This window comes from Glycine max, chromosome 14, assembly GCF_000004515.6.
Source record: "Glycine max cultivar Williams 82 chromosome 14, Glycine_max_v4.0, whole genome shotgun sequence".
NCBI lineage: Eukaryota > Viridiplantae > Streptophyta > Magnoliopsida > Fabales > Fabaceae > Glycine > Glycine max.
In genome coordinates, this window is record NC_038250.2 from 9,149,732 (window position 1) to 9,175,834 (window position 26,103).

General features: G+C 33.3%; 2 protein-coding genes and 1 pseudogene across 2 annotated transcripts; 2 read left to right on the top strand and 1 right to left on the bottom strand.

Annotated features, from left to right (window-relative positions):
* Positions 1-666: 666 nt before the first annotated feature.
* Positions 667-2,365, top strand: LOC100781945 (uncharacterized protein At2g29880). Its single transcript, XM_006596572.2, has 3 exons — positions 667-1,398; positions 1,493-1,909; positions 2,321-2,365. Exons 1-3 carry the CDS (start codon positions 1,042-1,044, stop codon positions 2,363-2,365), a joined length of 819 nt encoding a protein of 272 aa, XP_006596635.2. The 5' UTR covers positions 667-1,041.
* Positions 2,366-2,752: 387 nt separating this feature from the next.
* Positions 2,753-3,939, top strand: LOC102665599 (protein ALP1-like). Its single transcript, XM_006595956.3, has 2 exons — positions 2,753-3,014; positions 3,105-3,939. The coding sequence occupies exons 1-2, from the start codon at positions 2,805-2,807 to the stop codon at positions 3,801-3,803; spliced, it is 909 nt and encodes a 302-aa protein (XP_006596019.2). The 5' UTR covers positions 2,753-2,804; the 3' UTR covers positions 3,804-3,939.
* Positions 3,940-6,644: 2,705 nt separating this feature from the next.
* On the bottom strand, positions 6,645-21,300 carry LOC100782477 (ATP-dependent zinc metalloprotease FTSH 5, mitochondrial-like; annotated as a pseudogene).
* Positions 21,301-26,103: the final 4,803 nt, after the last annotated feature.

Here is a 26,103-nt window from a genome sequence, read left to right on the forward strand (position 1 = left end):
GTTGATATTCAATTGAGATTTCTTACCACTTTTAAAATGTCTTTTGGTATTCAAAAGTAAATAGATTTTGATGGATTCTTTTGTGGAATGGATTTTGAGAGACTTTTTAGTTAGAAATACACATAAAATACTCCTCCAACAATCTCACCCAAACCCTTGAGACTTTTCATAATCTTCCAAAGACTTTTTCTTCTTCTGCCGAACAAGACACAAACCATTACCAGGTTCATTCTCTTACAACTTTTCAATCAATTTTACCTATTTTTTTAATGGCAATCGATAGTCAATATTGTTCATACTATATGTATATTACGCAAATCAAAAGAAAATGGTACTGTATATGCTTCAAGATTTCGTATTCATATTGTTTTCAACGTCCAGGCAATGAATATGCATCAAAAGAATGGCAATTGATATGCATCAAGATTTCATATTGCTTTTTTTTAGTACTGTATATGCAAATCAAAATAAAAAACTCTTTTTTTTTTTTTTCTGTTTCTTCAACTTGTTTTTTTACAACGTCCATTATTATTATTATTATTTTCTTGTGTTATTATTAAAATGTTAATTATTAATGTGTTATTATTATTTTTTTGACAGCGTGTTATTATTATTATTATTGTGTTAATAATTTTTTAATTGTTATTGTGTTATTATTATTGTTATTTTGTTAATAGTTTTTTTTTTTAAAATGATTTTATGATATATGAGTATTATTTTTATGGAAAATGCTAACATGTGTCCTTAAGACACTTGTTAGTGTATTATGTATAGAAATTTTGTATTGAAAGTTGTGCAATTTACTTTTTTAAAAGTAAAAAATTGTTGTTTTTAAGACATAGTTACTATTGGAAGTATCCTTAACATGTGCCCTAAGTGCGCATGTTAGCATGACCCTTATTTTATTATTAGGTAGTTTTTTATTGGTTTTTCTATTGAATTGTATATTATTCGGGATATAGTCACTATACTTTTGACAATTAGGAAACAATAACTATTTTTGTCAAATAACTAGTTTCTTATATATATATTAGCGATCAAATGGGGGATTCACAAGAAAATAACAAAGGAAAGAGTAGAGACAAAGATAATTATGTATCTTGGACTATGGAGGATACCAATGAGTTATTGCACCTCTTGGTGGATGCTATGAATAGGGGATTGCGTGATGCCAATGGGTCACTTAGCAAACAAAATGTAGAACGAATAATACTTCCTCAACTCAATGCAAAAACTAAATTCCCTAAAACTTATAGTCATTATTTGAGTCGGATGAAGTGGTTTCGAAACCAGTATAACATGATGTCAACCCTTATGCGCAACAACTCTGGCTTTGGATGGGACCCAATTGGAAAAACTTTCACTGCTCATGAGGATGTATGGAAAGATTACTTAAAGGTGAGCTAAGTTCATAATCTTTTAAATATATTAATAGTTATAAATTTAGTAAATTATAATATTTGTAGTATATTAACAATGATTTTTTTTTTAGTCCCACCCAAGTCACAGCAAACTTCGAGGAAAAAGTATGGTTGATTATGAGTATTTGAAGATCGTTGTTGAGGGTGGAGTTTCTAGCGGGAATAATTCTATATCAGTCGATCCAGATGATACTGATGCAACAACTTTTGAGCCAGAAAATAGAACTGTTGGGATAGAAGAATTTTCATATGATCCTAATAGTGATACATTCATAACACCAAATAACTATGAACCAGCATATCAGCCTCCATCACCAAACCAACCAAGTCCACCATCCCACCCCCCTTTAGATTCAGAGGTTCCCATAGAAAAACAAAACTGTCACAAGCGAAGGAGATCCGAGTATGGAGGGAGTTCAAGCGCTGTTGGGATCAACAATCAAGGCAACGTTCTGGAAAATCTTTCTGTTGGCATTGAGACTATTGCTGTGAATTTTGAAAAAATATCCAACATGATGGAGAAAAGAGAAAAAGATAGAGATAGAGATAGAGAGCTCGAGGGTATTATTTGGGATGTTATAAAAGAAATTCCAAATTTGGATGACATAACGCGTTTCAAGACAGCTGAATTGTTAAATACTAAAGCAAAAAAGGATTTTTTTTCTTGAAGATGTCACCGGAAGAACGCTCATCTTGGATAAACTTTAAGTTAGGGAATAATTAATATTTTGATCATCTATTATTAACATATTATTTTAAACATCGTGAGTTTGTTGAACTATATCTTTTGGGTCTCTATTTTGGTTATTGTATTTGGTTTGTTTTTTGGTCGAACTATTATGGTTGTATTTTGGTTAAAATATTTGGTTTGTTTTTTGGTTGAACTATTATGGTTGAAGTATTTAGGTTATATATTTTGTGAAATTGTTGTGGTTAAACTTTAGTTATATTTATTTTATATATGAATTTGTATTAACTTTGATATTAACTTTGATATTGACTTATAACCATGACCATGACATAAAGAACGAAGAAATGGATGGAGATATATATAATGAAGATACAAATGATGAAGATATAGATGACGAGGAAACAAATGAAGAATTTTATGAAGCCACATACACATATGTGATGGCAATTTATGCTTTAATAGATATATTAAATCAGTTTTTGAATATGATGCGTGGTGAACATATTGAACGTCCATTAACTCGACGACAAATTACTAGTCGGGGATATGACTATATACACAAAGCATTAAACGATGATCCTGCAATCTTTCGACAAGTATATAGGATATATCCTGATGTATTTCGAAAATTGTGCACGATTATAAGAGAAAAAACACCTTTGGAGGATACAAGATTTATTTGTGTTGAAGAAATGCTTGCATCATTCCTACAGATTGTCGGCCAGAACACTCGATATTGTGTAATCCGCAATACATTTGGCCGATCACAATTTGCTACAAGTGAAAATTTTCACAAGATTTTGAAAGCTCTGAACTCATTAGCACCTGATTTAATGGTTAGACCAGGCTCAACTGTGCCTGCAAAAATAAGGGAAAGCACAAGGTTTTATCCTTATTTTAAGGTATGTGATCATTATCTAATTATAACAAAATTATAATTATAATTGTGATTATTATAATAATATTTATGATTATTGATACACACACTTTAGGATTGCATTGGAGCTATTGATGCTACACATATTCCCGCATCAGTAAAAGGACGAGATGTAAGCAGTTATCGTGATCGTCATGGAAATATATCACAAAATGTATTAGCTGCTTGTAACTTTGATTTGGAATTCATGTACGTTCTTAGCGGGTGGGAGGGTTCAGCACATGATTCCAAGGTGTTAAGTGATGCTTTGACAAGGAAGAATGGACTTAAAGTGCCCCAAGGTAAGTATTATCTGGTGGATTGTGGATTTCCTAATCGACGCAAATTTTTAGCCCCATATCGAGGTGTACGATATCATCTACAAGATTTTGCAGGTCACGGTAATGACCCTGAAAATGAAAAGGAATTATTTAATCTTCGGCATGCATCCTTAAGGAATGTGATTGAGAGGATATTTGGTATTTTTAAATCGCGGTTCACAATTTTTAAGTCAGCACCTCCATTTCTATTTAAAACACAAGCAGAGCTTTTGTTGGCATGTGCAGCACTTCATAATTTTCTTCGCAAAGAATGTCGTTCTGATGAATTTCCAGTGGAACCTACTGACGAGTCTTCATCTTCATCTTCAGTGTTACCAAATTACGAAGACAATGATCATGAACCCATTGTTCAAACACAAGAGCAGGAACGAGAAGATGCTAATATATGGAGGACTAATATAGGTTCAGATATGTGGAGAAATGCTAATAATTAGGCGAACATGAAGTGAGAATCACTTTGTTATTATTTTTTTAGGCAATAATGACTTTGTTATTAAAAGGTTTAAAATTTCTATCGTTTTTATTTTCTTTATTCAAACATTATAATTTATTTATCATCTTTTTCATTCACTTTTGTAACTTCCGTTATTTTTTTGTTTAAAATGTATTAATCTTTCAAAATCTTAAAAATCCATAAAGTACTTTGAAATTTTAAAAATCTGTGTTAGAAATCCATTAAAATCTTGGGTTAAGAATCCTGATTGTAAAAAGTCTTTTAAAAAAAATCTTTTAAAATCCCACAAAATCAATACAATCCCACGTAATCTTTTAAAATCTTCAAGATTGTTTTTGTCAAAATATTCTCTCAAAATCTCAATCCAATACACCCCCCTTAAAGTAATTTAATTTTAAAGATATTTTTTTAAAAATTTAAATTTATATTATTATAAAATGAAATTAAGTATTTTGTTTGAAAGGCATGGATAACAATGCCCTTGAAATTAATTAATTTAATTGTTTTATTAGTTTTAATGAATTAATTATTTATAATGTTGATTTGACCTGTGTCAATTATCATCACTAGTACATGTGACATTTATGTCAATTGAAAATAAAATAAATAATTCAATATATTTATTTAAAAATTCTTTTTTTACATAAATCTTGTTCAAGATCCTATTAAATATTTAATTTTAAATAACAATAAGTAAATACAACATGTTTATCTCTTATTCACCTAATTTTCTAAGTGAATTTTTGTATACGCATGATTAATAGTCACTAAAATTCTTTTATTCTCTTTATCTCTTTTTCAAATAGTAAAAAATTGATGTTATTTTTTTTTATATGTCCTATTTTCCTTCCTCTTTATTTACACCTAATCAAGTAATAGATTATTGTTCAATCATTTTCTCTTAAAACTTTATTAATTTATAATTATTTTACTCTTTTATTCAATGAAATATATTAGGGTACATACAAAAAATGTTTGCATTAGAAAAATAATATTATATGACTGATGATGTGTATAAATATATTTCAGAGATTTTTACTCTTTTATTTTACTCTTAAAACTTTACTAATGTTTGCATTTCAGTAAAGTCCCAACTAACATATTTCAGAGATTTTCCATCCAACATATATGTCTGCTGATGTGTATAAATATAAGAGTAAGTGAACATGATTGTATGCAATTATTGATATGGGTTGACAATGTCATGATAAATGTCTAATGAAAGTTAACTTTGTCATACAAATATTTAATAATGTGAAGAGATTATTAATTATTAACGTGGTTAACTACATGTGTAAATATGATTAACTTTTCCTCATAAGTGATTAACAATAAATGAACATTGTTATACATAGTGTGTGATTAATAACTATTTTGTCTTACTAGTGATTAATAATTTCATGAGATTATTAACTATCACATGCTTATAAGGGTGAACACATGTCCAAGTTGATCCAATAACTTGGTCAATCCCAAATCAAACAAAGGAAAAAATTTGAGTTGGTTTCAGAGCATTAATTTGATTCAAAATTTAAAATTGTAATCTTGATCTTATCGATTTGAGTATTAGATGTAAGTACATGAAATTCAACATGACTCAAACCAACTTGAATCTATAATCATTTAGAAAATATTTGATTTTTTATGTTATGTAATTTTATGACTTAATTTTTATATGTTGTAATTTTATAATTCTAACTTTTCATATTATTCATCAAATTTCTTTAATTTTACTATGATTTCTTATTTTTTCCTATTTTTTCAATGGTTTTTTAATTACTTTATATTAGTCAACCCTTTGACCCCACATGAACATCATTAATTTGGTTTGGTTCAGTTGTAAAAAATGTTATAAAAAAAATCAAAATCAATTAACATTGATTTATTTATATCTAAATATCTCAAACTCAATTCGTGTCCACCCTAAATGGTTAATTATATTTATAAATATAAGAATTAATTATCTATTTAATCCATATAGTTTTCAAACTTATCTCTTTTAGTCTCTATAGTTAATAAGTTAATTTTTTAGTCACTAAAATTTACATTTTTATTCTTAAAAGGTCCATGCCATTAAAATTCTTTAACTAAGGAAGCTAAACAATTCAATGACAAAGAGTTTCTAGGAATTAAAATGTAAACTTAGGAGACTAAAAAATCTACTTATTTAACTATAGGAATTAAAAGAAATAAGTTTAGAAACTATAGGAATTAAATAAGTAATTAAACCTAAATATAAATATAATTAACTTTGTCTCATAAATTGTTAAAAGTAAATTGAATGTGATTGTATTCAGCTATCAATATGATCAATAGTATCTTTAGATTATTAACATGTCTAATAGTAGTTAGCTTTATCTCACAAAAATGGTTAATGTCAACATATTAATAATTGTATACAACCATGTTCATTTATTCTTAACCGCTTATAAAGTAAAATTAACCATATTTGCATATTATTAATCATGTGTCCAAATGGATGCCAAGTAGACATAATCAAGCGAGACTTTCATCTTTTTCCTTTAGGGAAACTCCTATAAATTTTAAATGCTCTCACGTACACAAGTGAAAGAGTACTCATAAACACACAACTCGTTCTCTTCCAGCTCATTCTCTTCAAATTATAAAAATATATATTAATAAAAACAAGCCTTACAATTTCTTGGCATTTTACAAAATTCAAACTAATATTCGATTTTTAGCTTTAGGAAAGTAGATCATTTAAAGATAAGAAGTAGTGGCAAATCAACCTTTTATTTAATTTGTTTGATAGTTTAAAGTAATAATTGACTTTACAGGGCATTTCAGAAAAGGGGAATTAGTAGTTACCACGGATAAGAAAAAAAGAAACAATAGAGGAAATTGAATTGAACAAGGTAATTTGTTATAATTTATAGTCAGAAAAAGATCGAGTGAGAGTACCAGATTGAGTTGGGGGAAAACTGATAATCTCTTAATTTATCATTGTACACTACAAACAATGAGAAAAGAAAATGTATATACTTTAATGTCAACTAGACTCCGAGGTGCATGAGTTGAGTTCCTCCAACTGAGAAAACCTGAAAAAAAAAAAAATACCATAAGCTCATCTCAATCTGGCAGTACAAAGTTATGTTTGCTTCACCTCTTTCTCAACAAGAAGCCTAGTCTCTGAGCTCATGCTCCTACCATCATCTTCGTAATCGTGAGTGACTAGTCCAACTTCATTGCCCATGCCATATTCGGTAACCATCTCCCTTGCCAGACTAGTTGCTTCCCTGAGATCTGAGGATGCACCAGAAGTGACTTCGTTCTCTCCCATGCAAACATCAAGATCAGCAAGCATCTGTTTACGGGAAATGCTGGTCTGGTCCTTGTCAGGCAATTGAGTAACCATGCCAAGAGCCATTCCACTGGGAACTACAGTTGCCTTGTGAACAGGGAAGGCCCCATCAGTATGTATGGCCACAAGGGCATGGCCACCCTCGTGGAAAGCTGTCAACTTCCGTGACTCCTCAGATATGACAGCTGACTTGCGTTCACTTCCCATCCGGATCTTGTCTCTTGCATGCTCTAAATCAGCCATGCTCACAGCTTTAGCACCATCCATTGCCGCCTTGATAGCAGCAATGTTAATCAAGTTTGCAAGGTCAGCACCAGAGAACCCAGGTGTTACTCGGGCAATGATCATTAGATCAACATCATCAACCTTCAGAACCTGTATTTGATTGGAAACAAAAATCCAGCATAACAAATAGGTAACACTGATCAAGAAGCTCACACAATCATCTAAGATCATAGTTATACATTTAATGGATATAACAAATGCCATCTTACGTAAACTTCAAAATAAATGGGGGTGAGCTCATACACAAAAGTATCCAATGGATTGCCAATCATAGCCCAAAGAAAGAAGCTTAAAACAGCAACATTTTACACCAATATAATGAGAGCACTAACCATGTAACTCTGAAAAAGGCGTCATATGCCATCCAATTCAGTCTACCAAATAAGATACATTCTGTTAAGGGATCAGACCACCAAAAGAGACCAATTATTTGGAAAGTCTATTCAAGGAAATATATATATAGGACTTAGTTTTAATAATTATAGCAGTTTAAAATACTGCAGTGTTAGGACTTAGTTTTAATAACTGTCATTTGACAGTTTCTGTATGTATTTGTGTGTGTTGTTTGGGGGAGGGAGGACAGTTATCTAATGTGTTTGGTAATTTTCTGGACAGAGATAACCTTGCTAGGAGTTTCTGAGCTTTGAGACAGCAAGAAGTTGCTGTAATTTCTGTAATCTGGTGTGGTTTAAAGGGAACCTGTAGATTTTAACAGTATTGTAGGGAGTCCTACAAGGGAGATCGGATGATATCTATGGGCTACTGAAGTTCAGTCAAATGATGCGGCAATCAATCACTTAACTGCAGATCAAGACAGCGAGTTGTATTATTAGAGCCTTTTCTGGAGTTTTCAAGGAGTTAGAAGGGTTGCCACCACATAGGAATTTAGTGCAATCAATTACCTTACAAGTTACAACCACATAGAAAGGCTGGACCAGTTAGTGTTCTTCCATATCAGTACCCTCATCACCACAAGATTGACATAGAGCAGTAAGTGTAGTCTATGCTAAAGTAGGGTATAATCAAACATAGTGGAAGTGCTTTTTCTAGTCCTGTAATTTTGGTCAAGATTCAAGAAAAATTGTCATGGTGAATGTGTTCTGATTATTGAGTGTTAGGATCCAATAGCAAGGTATGGGACTTGAGTCCCACATTGAAAGTTTGGGATTCTAGTGTGGGGTTTATGTAGGCCTCTGGTTCTCCAACTACTACAAGTAGCTTTTGTGCTGTAGTTCTCCAAGGCTCTTATTAATATCTCAATGAATTTTATCACTTGACTTTTTAAATCTAAGGGTTCTGATGAGGTGTTGGTAGTAGTTGTTCAACTTTCTAGGCAAAGACAAAATATCTGATCATGTCCGCTAGTAGTTTATTGGAGCCTTTGCCTATGCCAACTCAAGAATTAAATTGTGGGAGGATATATCTATGGATTTTATCACTTGATTTTTAAATGTAAAGGGTTATAGTTGATCAACTTTCTATATATGGTCACTTCATTCAATCATTTCCTTAAAACATCCATATACTGCACAAAATGTGGCTGCCATATTTGTTGATCTAAAAGAAATGATTCAGTACTTTAGTTTCATAGGATTCCATAATCCATTGATAACCACGATACATTATTTGTCAGTAATTCTTGGAAGAAATTATTTCTATAGGGAAGAGTTTTAAAGAAAAGCAAGACACTTGACATGGAAAAACAAAATGGTCAAACTGAAGTTGTAAACTGCACCATGGAAGTTAATCTATGTTGTGTGTGAAATATATGATTTGATATGTTTTAATTATATCGATTTAGTATGTGATTATTTCTCATATTACTTATTATTTTCTAAACCTCATTCATTATCAATAAGAGTATTTTGTGTGGTCTGAAAAACACACAACAGGAAATAATTCTTACATTTTGCATATGAACAATGGAAATTTTTCCTGAAGTATGTACTATTTCCCCTTTAAAGTTATGTAGGGAAGACGGGGTGTTACGGGACAATTATGTTTGGTAGTTTTCTGGACAGAGATAACCTCAGTAAGAGTTTCTTAATATGAAACAAAAGAAATTGCTGAAACTTCTATAATTTGGTGTGATTTAATCCTATTTTTATCCTTTTCAAATCAGTGTTCTATAACATGTAAGAATTAATGTCTCATGTGAGAGACATGTGACTTATGTAGAGACTAATAAGTAAATAATTAACGATTAAGGGATAAATTATAATTGGGCTTAATAGGAGAAGTTTCTAGAACTAACTAGTACTTGATGGGAGTAGTGGTTATAAAAGGGGCTTAATACCCACTAACGTGAAATAAGGTCTCCTTCCTGACCAGAAAGTGTTCTCTCTCACCCATAGCCATCACGAACGGAGAGAGGCAGAAAAGAAAGGCCTAAGGAAGTGAAATCTTATTTCTCTCCTCTTTCAAGGAAATCAAAGTGCACTGGAGAGAAGTTCCTATGGAGAAAGGTACAAGTCTTCCTATGGAGAAAGGTACACATCATTATCTATTGTTGTTTATTGATTGTTTGTGAGAACCATAGGCTTCAAGATCCTGTTGTTTCCTATCATTGATAGTCTAGGAAAACCCTTAAGAATTTTTACATGTGGTATCAGAGCATGTGTTATGAAATTTATGATTCTCCAAGAATGATTTAATTTCTCCCAATTATGCATGAACCCTAATTATGAAATTTAGGGATAATTTAATTTCTTCAGATTATGCATCAAACCTAATTATGAAATTTAGGAATTTTAATTTCTATTACATGTATTTTCAATTAAAGTACATGTTTGGATAGTGTGTTTTTGACATTAATTATGTTTTTCCGCTGCAAAGTATGAAATTTTGTATGAAAGAAATATTATACAAAACTTCAAAGAGAAAGCTTCTGCTGCCAATTTTATTTCTAATGGAGAAAGTTGCCTTTCCATTAACGTTATTTATGTATTAAATTATGGAGAAAGAATGAGGCATTATGCTGTGAATTGGTTTTGTAAAGTTGTGCGGCTGCATGTACCTTTCTTTCAATTCCAATTAAAAAGCCGCTGCTACGTGTACCTTCCTGGTAGGAGAATTAGAAATTTTGGATATTTCTATTTGCAACCCATTTTGCTATTTCCAGTTCTACTTGTGTTTTTTTTTCCTGGAAATTATTGTTAAACGTAATTGAAGGATTGAAAGTTTATATCATGTAATTAAATTAACGTGAATGCTTTGAAATTATTGGTAGTAGTAAATATATGTATATGCTACATATTTGCTTGAACGTGTTTGAATGCAAAAACATAAATAAATACAAATATTATTTTATGGCCTGGAACAAAATTAATAGAATGACTATGAATTGTTAATAGTAATAAGTATGTACAGACCATATATATTTGGTTGAAATTAAATGTATGTTGAATTTGTTAGTCACCAAAGTGGCCAAATTTGTAAGGTTATTTAATTCCAAATTAATGATTTTTTCAATAATATTTGGTTGGAATTAAATGTATGTTGAATTTGTTAGTCACCAAAGTGGCCAAATTTGTAAGGTTATTTAATTCCAACTTAATGATTATTCCAATTACTCATAGAATAATGAATGCTAAATTATATGATTATTGGTTTATGGGTAATTGAAATTCATTGTTATAAGGCATTTATGGATCGCCCAAAGGTTGATTAGTTGTTCTTATAATTAATGAATATAATTGTAGGCAATTTGTGTGTTTCATTAGTTTTATTTATATGCCCAAAGAAAATAGATACTACTAATTGATGCATATTTAATTGCCAAATAATGTTAAAATTTTATTAGCATCATTATGTTTGTATGTTGTATGTTGGTGTATCACCCAAAGGAGAACATCAATATACATTGTCTGTTATATGAATGAATCATATGTATGACATGTATTTTATGTCTCAAAACACTTATGTGAATTTTATTATGTAATACATGTTTTGAATTCATTGGATTCTTATGTATCATCTGAGCCAATTTTAATGGGCTTAACTTCTCTGACTGAAATGAGCAAGTCCAATTTCACCTCGGTGTTTTGGATCATGATCTTGCTATGTTGGAAGAGAAGTTTGTTACTATTATTGATGTTAGTAGCAATGAAGAGAAAGTTCATTATAAAACTTGGGAAAGATCTAACAGACTCAGCCTAATGTTGATGAGAATGACTGTTGCATACGGTATTAAGACAACTCTCCCTAAAATCGAAAGTGCTAAAAAGTTTATGGGATTAGTGGGAGAGTATTCTCAAACAGCTGATAAGTCTATAGTTGGGACATTAATGAGTACATTGACCACCATGAAGTTTGATGGTTCACGTACTATGTATGAACATGTCATTGAGATGACAAACATTGCAGCAAGACTTAAGACCTTGGGAATATAATGGCTGTGAATGAAAACTTTCTTGTTCAGTTTATTCTAAACTCATTACCGTCTGAGTTTGGCCTGTTCTAAATGAACTATAATACCATGAAAGATAAATGGAATGTGCATGAATTGCACAGTATGTTAGTTCAGAAAGAAACGAGGCTTAAGAATCAAGGAAGTCACTTAGTCCATTATGTTAGCCACCAAGGGAATCAAGGAGCTTGAAAAGAAATTTATGAAAAGCATGATAAAGGCAAAGGGTCATTAAAGAACATTGACAACTCTTTGCAAATCCAGAAGAAAGGTATCAAAGGGCAATAATTGTCAATTTTGTGAAATTAAGACATTTCCAAAAGGATTGCCTAAAGTGTAAGTCTTGGTTCGAAAAGAATGGTGAGCTTAATGCTCATGTATGTTTTGAATCAAACTTAATTGTAGTTTCCCATGATACATGATGGATTAACTCTGGATGTATGAGTCATGTTTCTAACATTATGCAGAGATTCCTTACAATCCAAACCATAAGCCCAAATGAGAAGTTCATTTTCATGGGGAATGAAGTGAAAGCTCCAGTGGAAATAGTTGAGACTTATTGTTTAAAACGCAACACTGGACATCATTTAGATTTACTGGAAACTCCTTATGTACCTAGTTTATCTAGGAATTTAGTTTCATTATCTAAACTTGATGTTACTGCATACTCTTTTAATTTTGGTAATGAATGTTTCAATTTATTTAAGCATAATCATCTCATTGGTACTGGTATTCTTGTGATGGTTTATATAAATTGGAAATAGACAGTTTGTATGCAGAAACTGTTTTAACTCTACATCATAATGTTGGCACTAAACATAGTTTAGTGAGTGAACGATCTACTTTCTTGTGGCATAAACGTTTAGGTCACATTTCTAGAGAAAGGATGGAAAGATTAATAAAGAATAAAATTCTTCCTTATCTAGATTTTACGGATCTAAATATTTGTGTGGGTTGTATTAAGGGAAAACAAGCAAAACATACAAAGAAAGGAGCTACAAGAAGCACTCAGCTTCTTGAAATTGTGCATACTGATATTTGTGGACCTTTTGATGTTAGTTCTTTCGGAAAGGAATGATACTTTATCACCATTATTGATGATTATTCACGTTACGGTTATGTCTACTTACTGCCCGAGATTTCTTAGGCAATGGATGCCTTAGAAATTTACTACAATGAAGTAAAAGAGCAATTAGACATAAATGTGAAAATTATTAGATATGATAGAGGTGATGAGTATTACGGAAGATATAATGAAACTGGGCAACACCCAGGTCCATTTGCTAAGCTTGTTCAGAAACGTGCATTTGTGTGCAATACACAATTCCTGGTACACCACAACAAAATGGTGTATCAGAAAGGTGTAATAGAACCTTAATGGATATGATTAAAAGTATGTTAGTCAATTAGGCTTTACCCGTATCTTTGTGGATGTATGCCTTGAAAACTGTCATGTATTTGTTGAATAGGGTTCCTAGTAAGGCAGTTCCAAAGACATCTTTTAAACTATGGACAAATAGGACACCCAGTATAAGGCACCTGCATGTTTGGGGTTGCCAGACAGAAATAAGAATTTACAATCCGCAAGAAAGAAAATTGGATGCAAGAACAATCAATGGATATTTCATTGGTTATCCAGAAAAGTCAAAGGGGTATATGTTTTATTATCCTAATCATAGTATGAGAATTGTCGAAACTGGAAATGCAAGGTTCATTGAAAACGGTGAAATCGGTGGGAGTACAGTTCCACGAGAAGTGGAAATTAAAGAAGTTAGAGTGCAAGTCCCTTTAACTTTTGCCTCTAGCAGTAAGGTGATTACTACTTCAGTTATTGCTACAAACAGTAATGAAGAAGTACAACACAATGATGAGCCCATGATACATAATGAATCCATTATGGAAGAACCATAAGAAGTAGCATTAAGAAGGTCTCAAAGAGAAAGGAGACCAGCTATTTCGAATGATTATGTGGTATACCTACATGAAACGGAAACAAACTTAAGCATTAATGATAATGACCCAGTTTTGTTTTCACTAGCTATAAGTTGTGATAATTCTGAGAAGTGGTTAAATGCCATGAAAGAAGAGATAAATTCCATGGAACATAATAGTGTTTAGGACCTTTTAGAATTACCAAAGGGTTGTAAGAGAGTTGGTTGTAAGTGGGTCTTCAAGACTAAACGTGACTCTCATGGCAACCTTGAACGTTACAAGGCTAGACTTGTTGCTAAGGAATTTACTCAGAAAGATGACATTGATTATAAAGAGACATTTTACTGGTCTCACGAAAGGATTCTTTCAGGATTATCATGACATTAGTAGCCCATTATGACTTGGAGCAACATCAAATAGATGTGAAAACCGCCTTTCTAAATGGAGATTTAAAGGAGAATGTTTGTATGGACCAACCAATGGGGTTCTCAGTTGAAGGAAATGAACACATGGTGTGCATACTAAAGAAATCAATATACAGTATTAAAGCAAGCTTCCCGCCAATGGTATTTGAGGTTTAATGATACCATTATTTCCTTTAGATTTAAGGAAAATACTGTTTATCGGTGTGTGTATCTGAAGGTCAGTGGGAGTAAGGTTATTTTCTAATTCTGTATATTGATGATATCTTGCTTGCAGCTAACGATCTTGGTCTTCTTCATGAGACTAAGAAATTTCTCTCTAAAAACTTTGAAGTGAAAGATATGGGTGAGGTAAGCTATGTGATAGGGATAGAAATATTCTATAATAGATCACAAGGATTGTTAGGCTTATCCCAGAAAGTATATATATCGATAAAGTGCTAGAGAGATTCAAGATGGAAAGGTGTTTAACATTGCCTATTTTAATTTAGAAATGAGACAGAGTTAGTCTCGCACAATGTCCTAGAAATGATATGGAACGAAAACAAATGAAAGTAATTTTGTATGCATCAGTTGTTGTTGCATCTTAGAGTTGAATTTGTAGTATGTTTTGAGGCTACAATTCAGGCTAATTGGCTGCGGAACTTTATTTCAGGGCTTGGAATTGTCGACAGTATTGCTAGGCCGCTGAAAATGTATTGTGATAACTCCGCAGCAATATTTTTTTGTAAAAACAACAAGTACTTTAAGGGTGCTAAGCATATGAAATTGAGGTACTTTGTCGTGAAGGAAGAACTTCAGAAACAAAAAGTGTCAATAGAACATACTAGCACAAACCTTATGATAGTTGGCCCTTTGAATAAGGGATTATTGCCCAAGACATTATAGAACATGTTGAAAGTATGGGCATTATTATTGTTATTGATGATCATTAAGTGTAATTTACCTTATGTAATTTTGCTGACACTCTGAGCTCAATTATGATATGTTTCTGATTACCTGTTCTCTATGTTTGCATGCATGTTTGTGTTAGAGTAATGTTAACAGGTTTTGTCTTGAATGAAGATATTATGTTGGACCAATTATGTACTCTTAACTAATGGTCATATTAAGGAGAAGAATAATTTGTAGTACATGGAAGGGACTATGTCGATTAGATGATGTACAACCGCCATGACTCGAATTGATTCCTATTCTTAATCATGAAATTATGATGTACCCAATGTATAGAACAATTTAGTCAATTTTTAATGTGCATTATGTTAGTTAATCTATTTATTTATTTAGTCCATAATGTTTATTAATGTCACATGAGCCAAGTGGGAGAATGTAAGAATTAATGTCTCATGTGAGAGGCATGTGACTTATGTAGGGACTAATAAGTAAATAATTAACGATTAAGGGCTAAATTATAATTGGGCTTAATAGGAGAAGTTTCTAGAACTAACTAGTACTTGATGGGAGTAGTGGTTATAAAAAGGGCTTAATACCCACTAACGTGAAATAAGGTCCCCTTTCTAACCAGAAAGTGTTCTCTCTCACCCATAGCCATCATAAACGGAGAGAGGCAGAAAAGAAAGACCTAAGGAAGTGAAATCTTATTTCTCTCCTCTTTCAAGGAAATCAAAGTGCACTGGAGAGAAGTTCCTATGGAGAAAGGTACAAGTCTTCCTATGGAGAAAGGTACACATCATTATCTATTGTTGTTTATTGATTTTTTGTGAGAACCATAGGCTTCAAGATCCTGTTGTTTCCTATCATTGATAGTCTAGGAAACCCCTTAAGAATTTTTACATAACATTCTTAGCACGACATAAAATAATACCTTTGACATGTGTGATTCCAAAATCTGTTGTCTTCCTTTTACATCAGGATTGGGAACAACAACATTATGATCAAACCGCCCTGGTCTCACCAATGCGTTATCCAATGATTATGGAAAGTTAGTAGCGCCAATCACAATTATGCCCTCATTTTGCATGAATCCATCTAGCTCAACCTGTAACTGACTTAACGTCATCTTCATGTACATTTGGTCCTTTGCATTTCGTTTTCCTCCAATAACATCTATCTCATCAATGAATATTATAGCAGGTGCTCGCTTCCTTGCAGCAGAAAAAAGATTCCTCACCCTTCATGAACCAACACCAACATACATCTCTTCAAATTCACTACCACTGCAGGAGAAGAATGGAACCCCAGCCTCTCCAGCAATAACTCTTGCTAACATAGTGTTTCCAGTGCCAGGTGGACCAGCAAGCAAAACTCCTTTTGGAAGCTTACCACCAAGATGAGTAAACCGCTGTGATAAGGGAAAAAAAGTCATACAATTACAAAGATGATAAAGAAAACTGGAAAAGTACAAGCCGGTATATGCAGGAAAGAAGCATATAAAATGTAACAAAATAGTATGAAAGGGGATGTGACATCAAGAGGAATCAAACATGATTAAGGTACTGCTAATGAATAGCCCATTTAAGCAATTATCTTGGATATGCCACCCAGTTTTAGATTCTCATATGGAATTATCAGTTCACCACCACCAATGGAAGTAGTAACTAATAAGCATATGTTAAACAAGTGTGATTTTATTGAAGTTTGGTAGGGGTATCATCCTGATGTAAAAACCAAAATCCAGTTACCCAGTTTGCTCCAGCACAAACATATTTGGTATGAAAGCTAAGGAACCAAGGTACCTAATGAATAGTGACACAGAAACATCTATAAAAAAGCAACACATTAGAAGTGTGTGCATTATGTCCAAGTTATTTGAGTTTTAGAATTTAGGCAATTATCCAAAGAAAGAGATCCAACTTATTCACAAGTTTCTCCAATTTTTTACCCATCAATTGATAATGACATATTCCATCTGCATCCCCAAGTCCACACAATTGCTGTTAGATTTCTGAAAATGAACCCACTTTATTTGATTGGGGAATAATTCCCTATTTACACAGGAACTGTTACATTGGCTAAGAAGCTAATAAAGCTGTAAAACAGAATTAGTCTATTAACAGATGCAGAGTTAGTTGTAACTAACTATGCTAATTGCATAATTAATTGACAGCTAATCTAACTACAATAATAACCAATAAGTGAGCTGTACAATAAAAATATTGGCTCATTCTAACAGCCCCCCTCAAGCTGGATCATGGATATCAATCATATTCAGCTTGGAAAGAATAGTAGAAAAGCTAGTAAATGGAAGAGTCTTGGTGTGAATATCAGCCAATTGATCCTTGGAGGCAATAGGCATGAGATGAATGATTCCATTTTGTACTTTCTCTCTGATTAAGTGACAATCAATCTCTATGTGCTTGGTCCGTTCATGGAAAGTTGGATTTTGGGCAATTTTGATGGCGGATTGATTATCACAATATAAGTGAATTGGGAGAGATGCAGTATGATGTAAATCAGTAAGAAGGTACTGCAACCACTGAACTTCACATGCAATATTTGTGAGTGCTCTATACTCAACTTCACTTGAACTTCTTGAAATTGTAGGTTGCTTCTTGAACTTCCATGAAATCAAAGAAGGACCAAGAAATACACAATAACCAGTTATAGATTTTCTGGTATCCAGACAAGCTGCCCAGTCCGAATCACTGAAGGCCGTGAGCTTAAGATCATTAGTGGAAGAGAAGAAAAGACCTTTCCCTGGACAACCCTTGACATACCTAAGTATATGAAGTGCTGCATCAGAATGACTTTGATGAGGAGAAGCAAGGTATTGGTTGAGTTTATGAACAGAAAAACACAGATCTGGCCGAGTATTTGTAAGGTAGATAAGCCTCCCAATGAGTCTCCTATAGCTTGTTGGATCGGGCAGCAGAGTATCAACAGAAATCTCAGGCTTAAAATTAGACATCATGGGAACCAAGGCTGGTTTGCAGCCCAAAAGACCAGCATCATCCAACAATTCAAGCGCATATTTTCTTTGAGATAACACTATGCCTGATTTTGATCGAGCAACCTCCTAGCCTAAAAAGAATTTAAGAGATCCGAGGTCCTTAATTTTGAATTGCTGATCCATAAAGGCTTTAACGACCACAATTTTTCCAAATTGTTCCCAGTCAAGACTATGTCATCCACATAGACCAAGAGAATAGTAATCAACTTGTCTTGGGTCTTAACAAACATAGAATGATCGAGGAAGACTGGTGGTACCCCAAAAATAGTAGTGCAGCGGTAAGTTTGGCATTCCACTGCCTGCTTGCTTGCTTCAAATCGTAAAGAGACTTTTGAAGCTTGCACACTAAACCTTCTTTAGGAGTTTGAAAACTAGGTGGCACCATCATGTAAACATCTTCAATTAGATCACCATGTAAAAATGCGTTATTTACATCGAGTTGATGTAATAACCAATTTTTAGCTGCTGCTAAGACAAGAACTAGTCGAACCGTGGTAAGTTTAACAACCGGAGAAAAAGTCTCACTGTAATCAACACCCTCAAGTTGCGTATATCCCTTGGCAACCAAACAAGCCTTATACCTCTCTATACTTCTATCTGCTTTCCTCTTGATCTTATAAACCCATTTAGAACCAATAGGCTTTTTACGAAAAGGTAAGGCAGTAAGAGTCCAGATTCTATTATTCTCCAAGACTGCAATTTCTTTGTCCATAGCATCTCTCCAACAAGCATGTTACACAGCTTGAGTATATGTCTGAGGCTTAGGGACAATGGACAAAGAAAGTAAATATGCAATGTGAGGAGAAGATAAATGAGTAAAAGAGGTAAAATCTGTGAGGGGATAAGGTGTACCTAAATGATGATGTGCACTGCCCAAGGAATTAAGTACATTACATTTGTATTCATTCAGGTATTTAAGAGTAGTTTTGATTTAGAAAATCTGGTTGGGATAGGGGCTGCAGGAAAAATAGAATCTGCAGGGACTGCAATTGAAGCTGCAGAATCAGCAGGCAATGAGGCCGAAACAGGAGAAGAAGGGGATTATACAGAGTAATCATCAATGGAGGATGATACAACAATGGGTGCCTTTGTACCAGAAGAGTTAGACTCGGTTAAGGGAATGCAAGAGACTGGAGCAGAATTAACAACATCAAAATTGATGTCAATAACAGGTAGATTGAGTGGGAAAACAGAATCAACAGAGAAAGAAAATGTATTGTCATGATAAGGAAAAATAGTCTCATAGAAAATAACATGTCTATACATAAATATTTCTCTAGTATGTAAATCAACAAGTAAGAAACCCTTGGTACCAAAGGAATGAACAAGGTATATGCATTTCTTGGCTCTAGGCTGAAACTTAGTCCTATGGGCCTGAAGAGTGGAAGCAAAGCAAAGAGTACCAAAAACTCTAAGATTACTCAGATCAGGATGAGCATGGTAAACATGAAAATGAGGAGAGTGATTGTTTAAGAGTGGTGTGGGCAGCATGTTAATGATATGGACAACATGTGTTACGAAAAGGACCAAAAACATATAGGTAGGTGAGATTGAAACATAAAAGATCTAGCAATATTACGAATGTGTTGATGCTTTCTCTCAACTACACCATTTTGTTGAGGAGTTTCAACACATGATGTGTGATGAATGATGCCTTTAGATTGGAAAAATGAAGGCATGGCAAACCCAAGACCATTATCACTCCTAATGATTTTAATTACTTTATGAAATTGAGTTTCAACTAAAGCAATAAAATCAATAAGATGTTGTCTAGTTTCAGCTTTAGTCTTCATGAGTTTAAGCCAAGTGTACTTAGATTTCTCATCAACTAAGGTAAGAAAGTATTTGTGACCTTGAATGGAAGGAGTGGCATAAGGCCCCCAAATGTCAACATGTATTAAATCAAATGTAGACTCAATTAATGTTGTGCTGGAATTAAAAGATAAATGCTTTTGTTTGGACAAGTGACAAGTATCACACGGTTTATTGATATATGTGGGAATATTACAATGGAATTGCTACATAATTTTGTAACAAGAATGAGAAGGGTGACTTAATCTATAATGCCACACATCATGAGTGGAAATATGACTAGTAGTGGTGTTTACATTGTGTAATTGAGAAACTGTCTGACAATTAAAATGCTCAGGAAGAATCAAATAGTAAAGACCTTTGAATTCCTTAGCAGTACCAATCATCTTCAGGCATGTATTCATCTGCAAAAGACACAGATTATGAGTGAAGACAGCTCTACAATCAAGGGCTTTGGTGAGTTTGGTCACAAAAATGATATTCACAGAAAAATGTTCAACATAAAGAACATTGTGCAACATCAAAGAATCGGTTAGAACAATGGTGCCCTTATATAAAGCCACAACAGTTTTTCCATTTGGCAAAGAGACATAAACTGGTTTAATGGATTGAAAAGAGGAAAACCAGTGTAGTGAACATGTAAAGTGATCTGTAGCACCAGAATCTAAAAGCCAAGGGGTTGTACCTGAAGATGGTTGAACAGATATATTGTAGTTACATTACTTTAAGTGGCATCAAATCAACAATCACATGAAGTAATCAACAAGACCAAAATAGCTCAGGACATGTATCAATGAATATAGTTAAATTGATATGTTAAAAAGCATATTATATCTACATATACAATACAAGTTTAAGGGCTCAAGCTAGGGTGCACAGTGCTAGAAATGTATGCAATAGGGAGAGCATGAACTTATGCAAGAGATGTCTACCTTAGGATCTCAAAGGTAGTGAACAATTTCTTCCAGCTCTTCCTTTGCCTCATCGACACCTTTTACATCACTAAATTTTGTACTTGATTCCATGCTAGGTTGCACTTCTTCATTTATACCAAGTCCTGGGAAATATGAAAAAAAAAACCAAAGAACATGTCTGCTAAATTCAGATTCAATAAAAAAAGAATACAAACAGGTTACACTAACAAGGAATACCTTTACTAATTTCTTCATCTTCAATGAGTGCTCCTACACCAGAAATCATGAAAAGGGACACCACAATGAACCTAAATGTACGCCATAGCTGATATTTTATATTCCCACCTTCTCTAGCCACCATATGGATTGGATTACTAGCAATTCCAATAGTATTGTCTTTTGTTGATTTTCTCGAATTTCTTAAAGCAGAAAGACCAACTACAATTTTTTCCTCAACCACTGAATTGGACATGCCTGAAAATCCACATCACCTTTGGTCATAATTTATATTTTGAAAAATATGCTAAAGAATGTGCAAATGGCTAATGCAGTAAGATTAATATCACTTTTGAGACAGCTATTACTTGTCCTAGGACTACATAAAAGGTCAAAAGAGGCATCACATTCTTGATGCAAAATTTCATCACAGAGAAAAACAAGATTCTTTATTAATTTGAATATTTGATTAATAGTACAAGACCTTTATTGAACTTCATAATCCCTGGAAAAGATTATAGACTAACAGTACAAACAGAAAATGGATTATTGGCACAAAGCAAACGAAAGTACAAAGAGTGCCACACAAGTACAAAGAGAACCAAGCCGTGTATTAGACAAAAATCGAGGCATGTCACTGGATTGTAGCATGTTAGACAAGTGGCCTCAGATATCTTAAGAAGGGGGGGTTGAATTAAGATATTCCAAACTACTTCCCCAATTAGAAATCTATTTCACTTTCTATTCAATTTATAAATTCCCTTAACAATGAACTTCTTAAATATTAATTCAAATAAAAACAATTTGAATATGAATATAAAGCAATAATTAACAAAGGAGTTTAAGGGAAGAGAAAGTGCAAACTCAGATTTATACTGGTTCGGCCACACCCTTGTGCCTACGTCCAGTCCCCAAGCAACCCGCTTGAGAGTTCCACTATCTTGTAAATTCCTTTTACAAGTTCTAAACACACAAGGACAATCCTTCCTTTGTGTCTAGAATTTCTTTACAACAAGAGACCCTCAGTCTCTTAATCCCTTAGAGAATTAAAAGGAGAAGAAGAATGAATCTCTCTAGAAAGAGATAGATTTTACAGATTGAGCACTCAAATAATTCCTTAATGAATTGCAATTGAATTGGCCAAGGAATTCTTAAGAGGATAAAATGATTTTGCTCTTTGAGAGGATAAACACTTTTGTTCTGAAAAACTCTCTTAGAAAATTCGTGTTATAAGCCACATATATATATATAGACCATTGGTGGTCATGAAAAAGCCCTTTGAGAAGTTGTGACTCTTAGAAATATATTTCTGAAAATCTTGTCTGGTAATCGATTACAGGAATTGGGTAATCGATTACAGCTTTTAAAATTTGAATTAAAACGTTTATTAACTGCTAGTAATCGATTACCAAAATTGTGTAATCGATTACACAGTCTAAAATTTAAATTCAAATTTTAGTAGCTGTTGTAAAACATATTTGGCCACTGGTAATCGATTACATCCTCTGGTAATCGATTACCAGAGAGTAAATCCTTTGAAAAACACTTTTTAATTTAAATTACTTGGCCAAACCTTTTGCTAATTCAATTAGGAATTCCCTTCCTAATATACTAGTGATCATCTTAATGTTGTGACTTGTAATCTTGAAGTATTATCTTGAATTTAATCTTGAAAAGTCCATTTGCATTAATTGCATCATATCATCATGATCATCATCAAAACACCAAAGGCAATTGCATCTACATAGTAGTGCGAACATATTTGTTGCATCTGCTTGGATGCACACTCTTTGAAAACAAGAGTGCCACACACGTGCACATGATATTCTTGGATGCATTGCATGACTTGACCCAGAGTGTGAATTACGCTTGGGGTGCTGCTGCACTTGTGCACATGTATGATAATTTAAATAACACGTCAAAGAGCACGGCGAGGCAGCTTGCAGGATATATCACTTGTTTATAGGTTAGTTCAAATGTTAATAAAACATTATTTCATTGGCGTTGTTTATTACATGTTGTCGATTTTTGTAATGAATATTTTTTGAAAATATATCTAGTGTTGGATCTGTGAGCATTTCCCGATTGTTGGTTCCGCCCTAACTGTCGAGGATTATGACGAGAGGAGACCACGTGCATGCCGATGGACTTCTTGCAAGGTGTTGCCTGTGTCGACATATCGCAAGCGTCTGGACAGACTGACCCCTGACGTTGTGAGCTGGATTCTGTATGGTGACCACCATTCATTTAGAGAATTTGAGATCATCTCATTGTTTTCTGGCCATCTCAGATGGGGTCCCTTGATGGTCATTCATTGACTGAAGAAGGTTGTACAACAGTTTGGATACATCTAGACTATTTTGCCACATCCTATTGTGCCTTCGGTTTCTATTGAAGAAATGGATGATAGATGGATGTAGTTCAGTGACTACATTGCACTTGTAGGGCAAATCTGTGTAGTGCCTGGCCAGTGTTCGTCAGATTACATGGATTGGTTCTACATGATTTCGCACCCATTCATGAGTCCGGCATAGCCAGGGGATACTCCTAGAGTTCCGCTGGTTCAGCAATATGACACATTTGTTGAAGCAGATGTGCATCAACAACCGATGGCAGCATCGACACTTGATGAAGTAGACGTCGATGTACATCATCTTGGACATGTAGTGGTAATATATTTTTTTTGGTATTTTGTGTTTGTTGTTTGCTTTTTTATAACAATTGTTATGTTTGTTTTTTCTCACTTACTAGATGGTTTTGTAGCAATCGTTGATAAGTTGGAGAGGCTACTGAATCTGAGGATTCTGACCGAAGGAACAAAAGCCTAAATTGTTACTGAAGAATGTCTGGGCCTCGCAAGAAGCTACATTTGCCAACCAACTGTAGGTCATAGATCGAGGTGTAGGCGACGTACGGACGACCATTAAAGTTTTTTTTCCTTATATATGTCATTTTTAATTTTTTGGATAATTTATTTATTTGGTACATTTATGTATTGACAGTAACATTTGGTTAATTTATAATTTTGGTGCCTTAGTTACGGACACGTTTTTAATTATGCTATACAAATTTTTCACATCCGTTTATCATTAATTAGCCGTTAATGTTGATTTGGGGAATAAATTAATTTGTCCATAGCAAATTACGAAGGTACGTTTTTTGTAACATTGAAGCATCATAAGTCATTGTCAAAGTTGACAACACACTGTGAATTGCATGTGTCTTTTTAAAAAAACGAATTGCATGCATCGAAGTTGACACGTACATACTGACATAGAAATAACTACTTAGCTGTTTTAGTTCTAATAGTAACAATGCATGTCTGATGCAAAATTAAAGCATCATTGTTGTACTTGACAACACATAGGAAATGACACGCGTCTATTTAAAAAAAAATAACACAAGTATTCTAGTGAACAACATCTATATATACTACACCAACACTCTCAAAAATCACACATTCTCGCCCAATCTACCTTTATAAACCAAATTTTATGAGAAACTATGATATTTTTTGGAGAAACAAGCAATCAAACCATTGTCAACTCCAGATTAGGTTTTATTTTTCCGAATTGATTGATTATTCACAACGAATCTGGTGTTTATTTTCAAAATTTCACTTCGATACCCATTCAAGTACCTAATGATTTGGTTTTGAAATGCTAAAAAGCAGAATGCATAATACCTTTCAACTAACTGATGATCAATATTTGGATGATATTTACTACCCGTAGCCATTTGCAGATGCAGGTAACCAATTTGCCTTTCAATCTATGCAATTGAAAAATGATGATGATGTTAACACAATGTTAATGTGTAATGATCAATACTTGTGTGTTGGCCCGATTGAGTTATTATGTACCATTGGTAGAACACCGGATGGTATATTAAACTTAGTTCAAGCCACAATGACTCCTACTCATGATGCTGCTATATTACAACTAGAGGTGAAACATGCCACACCAACATGACTTTGTGTGTTACTCGTTCACAGGAAAAAATCCAAAAAGATTTGACATTCCTTCAGGATGTAGCATTGATAGACTGAATGATGTGATCAAGCAAGTTGCACCTCAAGGAATTCCCTCTTATGGTATTCATGAATCACAAACAATAAGGTGATTGTTTTTTTTTTTACAGCCAAGTCATTCTGAGTATTCAAAAAAAGTAATCAAATTTGAAATTATTGAGTTGAAAACTGATGATGACATGTTGGAGGTCTTAGTATAGTCTAATTACTGGAAATAATTTGGCCCAATAGAAACTTTAGTTGTTTTTAGTATACCAATAATCAAAATGGAAGGCGATATGTCTCGATCGCAACATGATTAAATACAAAATTAGTATTATTTAATTATAGTTTTTGATGCATTTTCTGTTTGTTTCAACTATGTTGTAAGTTAATGTAAAGTTTAAACTCGTGTCCATTAGCTAATGAAACTATATGTTTATTATTTTCAAAATACTTACTTATGGATTAACCTTTTAAAATAATTAGTGGAAATAAATTATTATTTATAGAAATGTCAACAAAATTACGAATGTTAACAAAATAATTATTTACAGAAACGTCAGTGGAAATAACATATTTTATGTTCATTCTTCACCTAAACCAACAAATTCAGTTTTCAGCCTAGACAAATTTGTGTAACATTACATTCTACCTATGTATGGGGTGAGCCACTTCTTTGCCTGATAATGACAATGTGTATTCCACAATAAACGCCAATGGTGGTAAAGGACACTGGTCTCGTAAAAAAACCTGTTACATAATGACAAACAAATTCAATGTAAGATAACCAACTACATTGTCAGCACTTATACTAATATCATAAATATGTAATTACCTGTACAAAATGATTTCCATACACATGACCAATGCATATTACGCGATGCACAGAAGAATCTGGTGGCGGCTGACTTCTAAGAGGAAAAAATGTCATGTTTTGTTGTCGTGGTAGAGAAACAACGTTCACGTTGTATCGTGAAGCAATGACACATCCCATATCCGTAATATTCGTCCACTTGTCCATGGTAACCTACACGTAACAGACAAAAA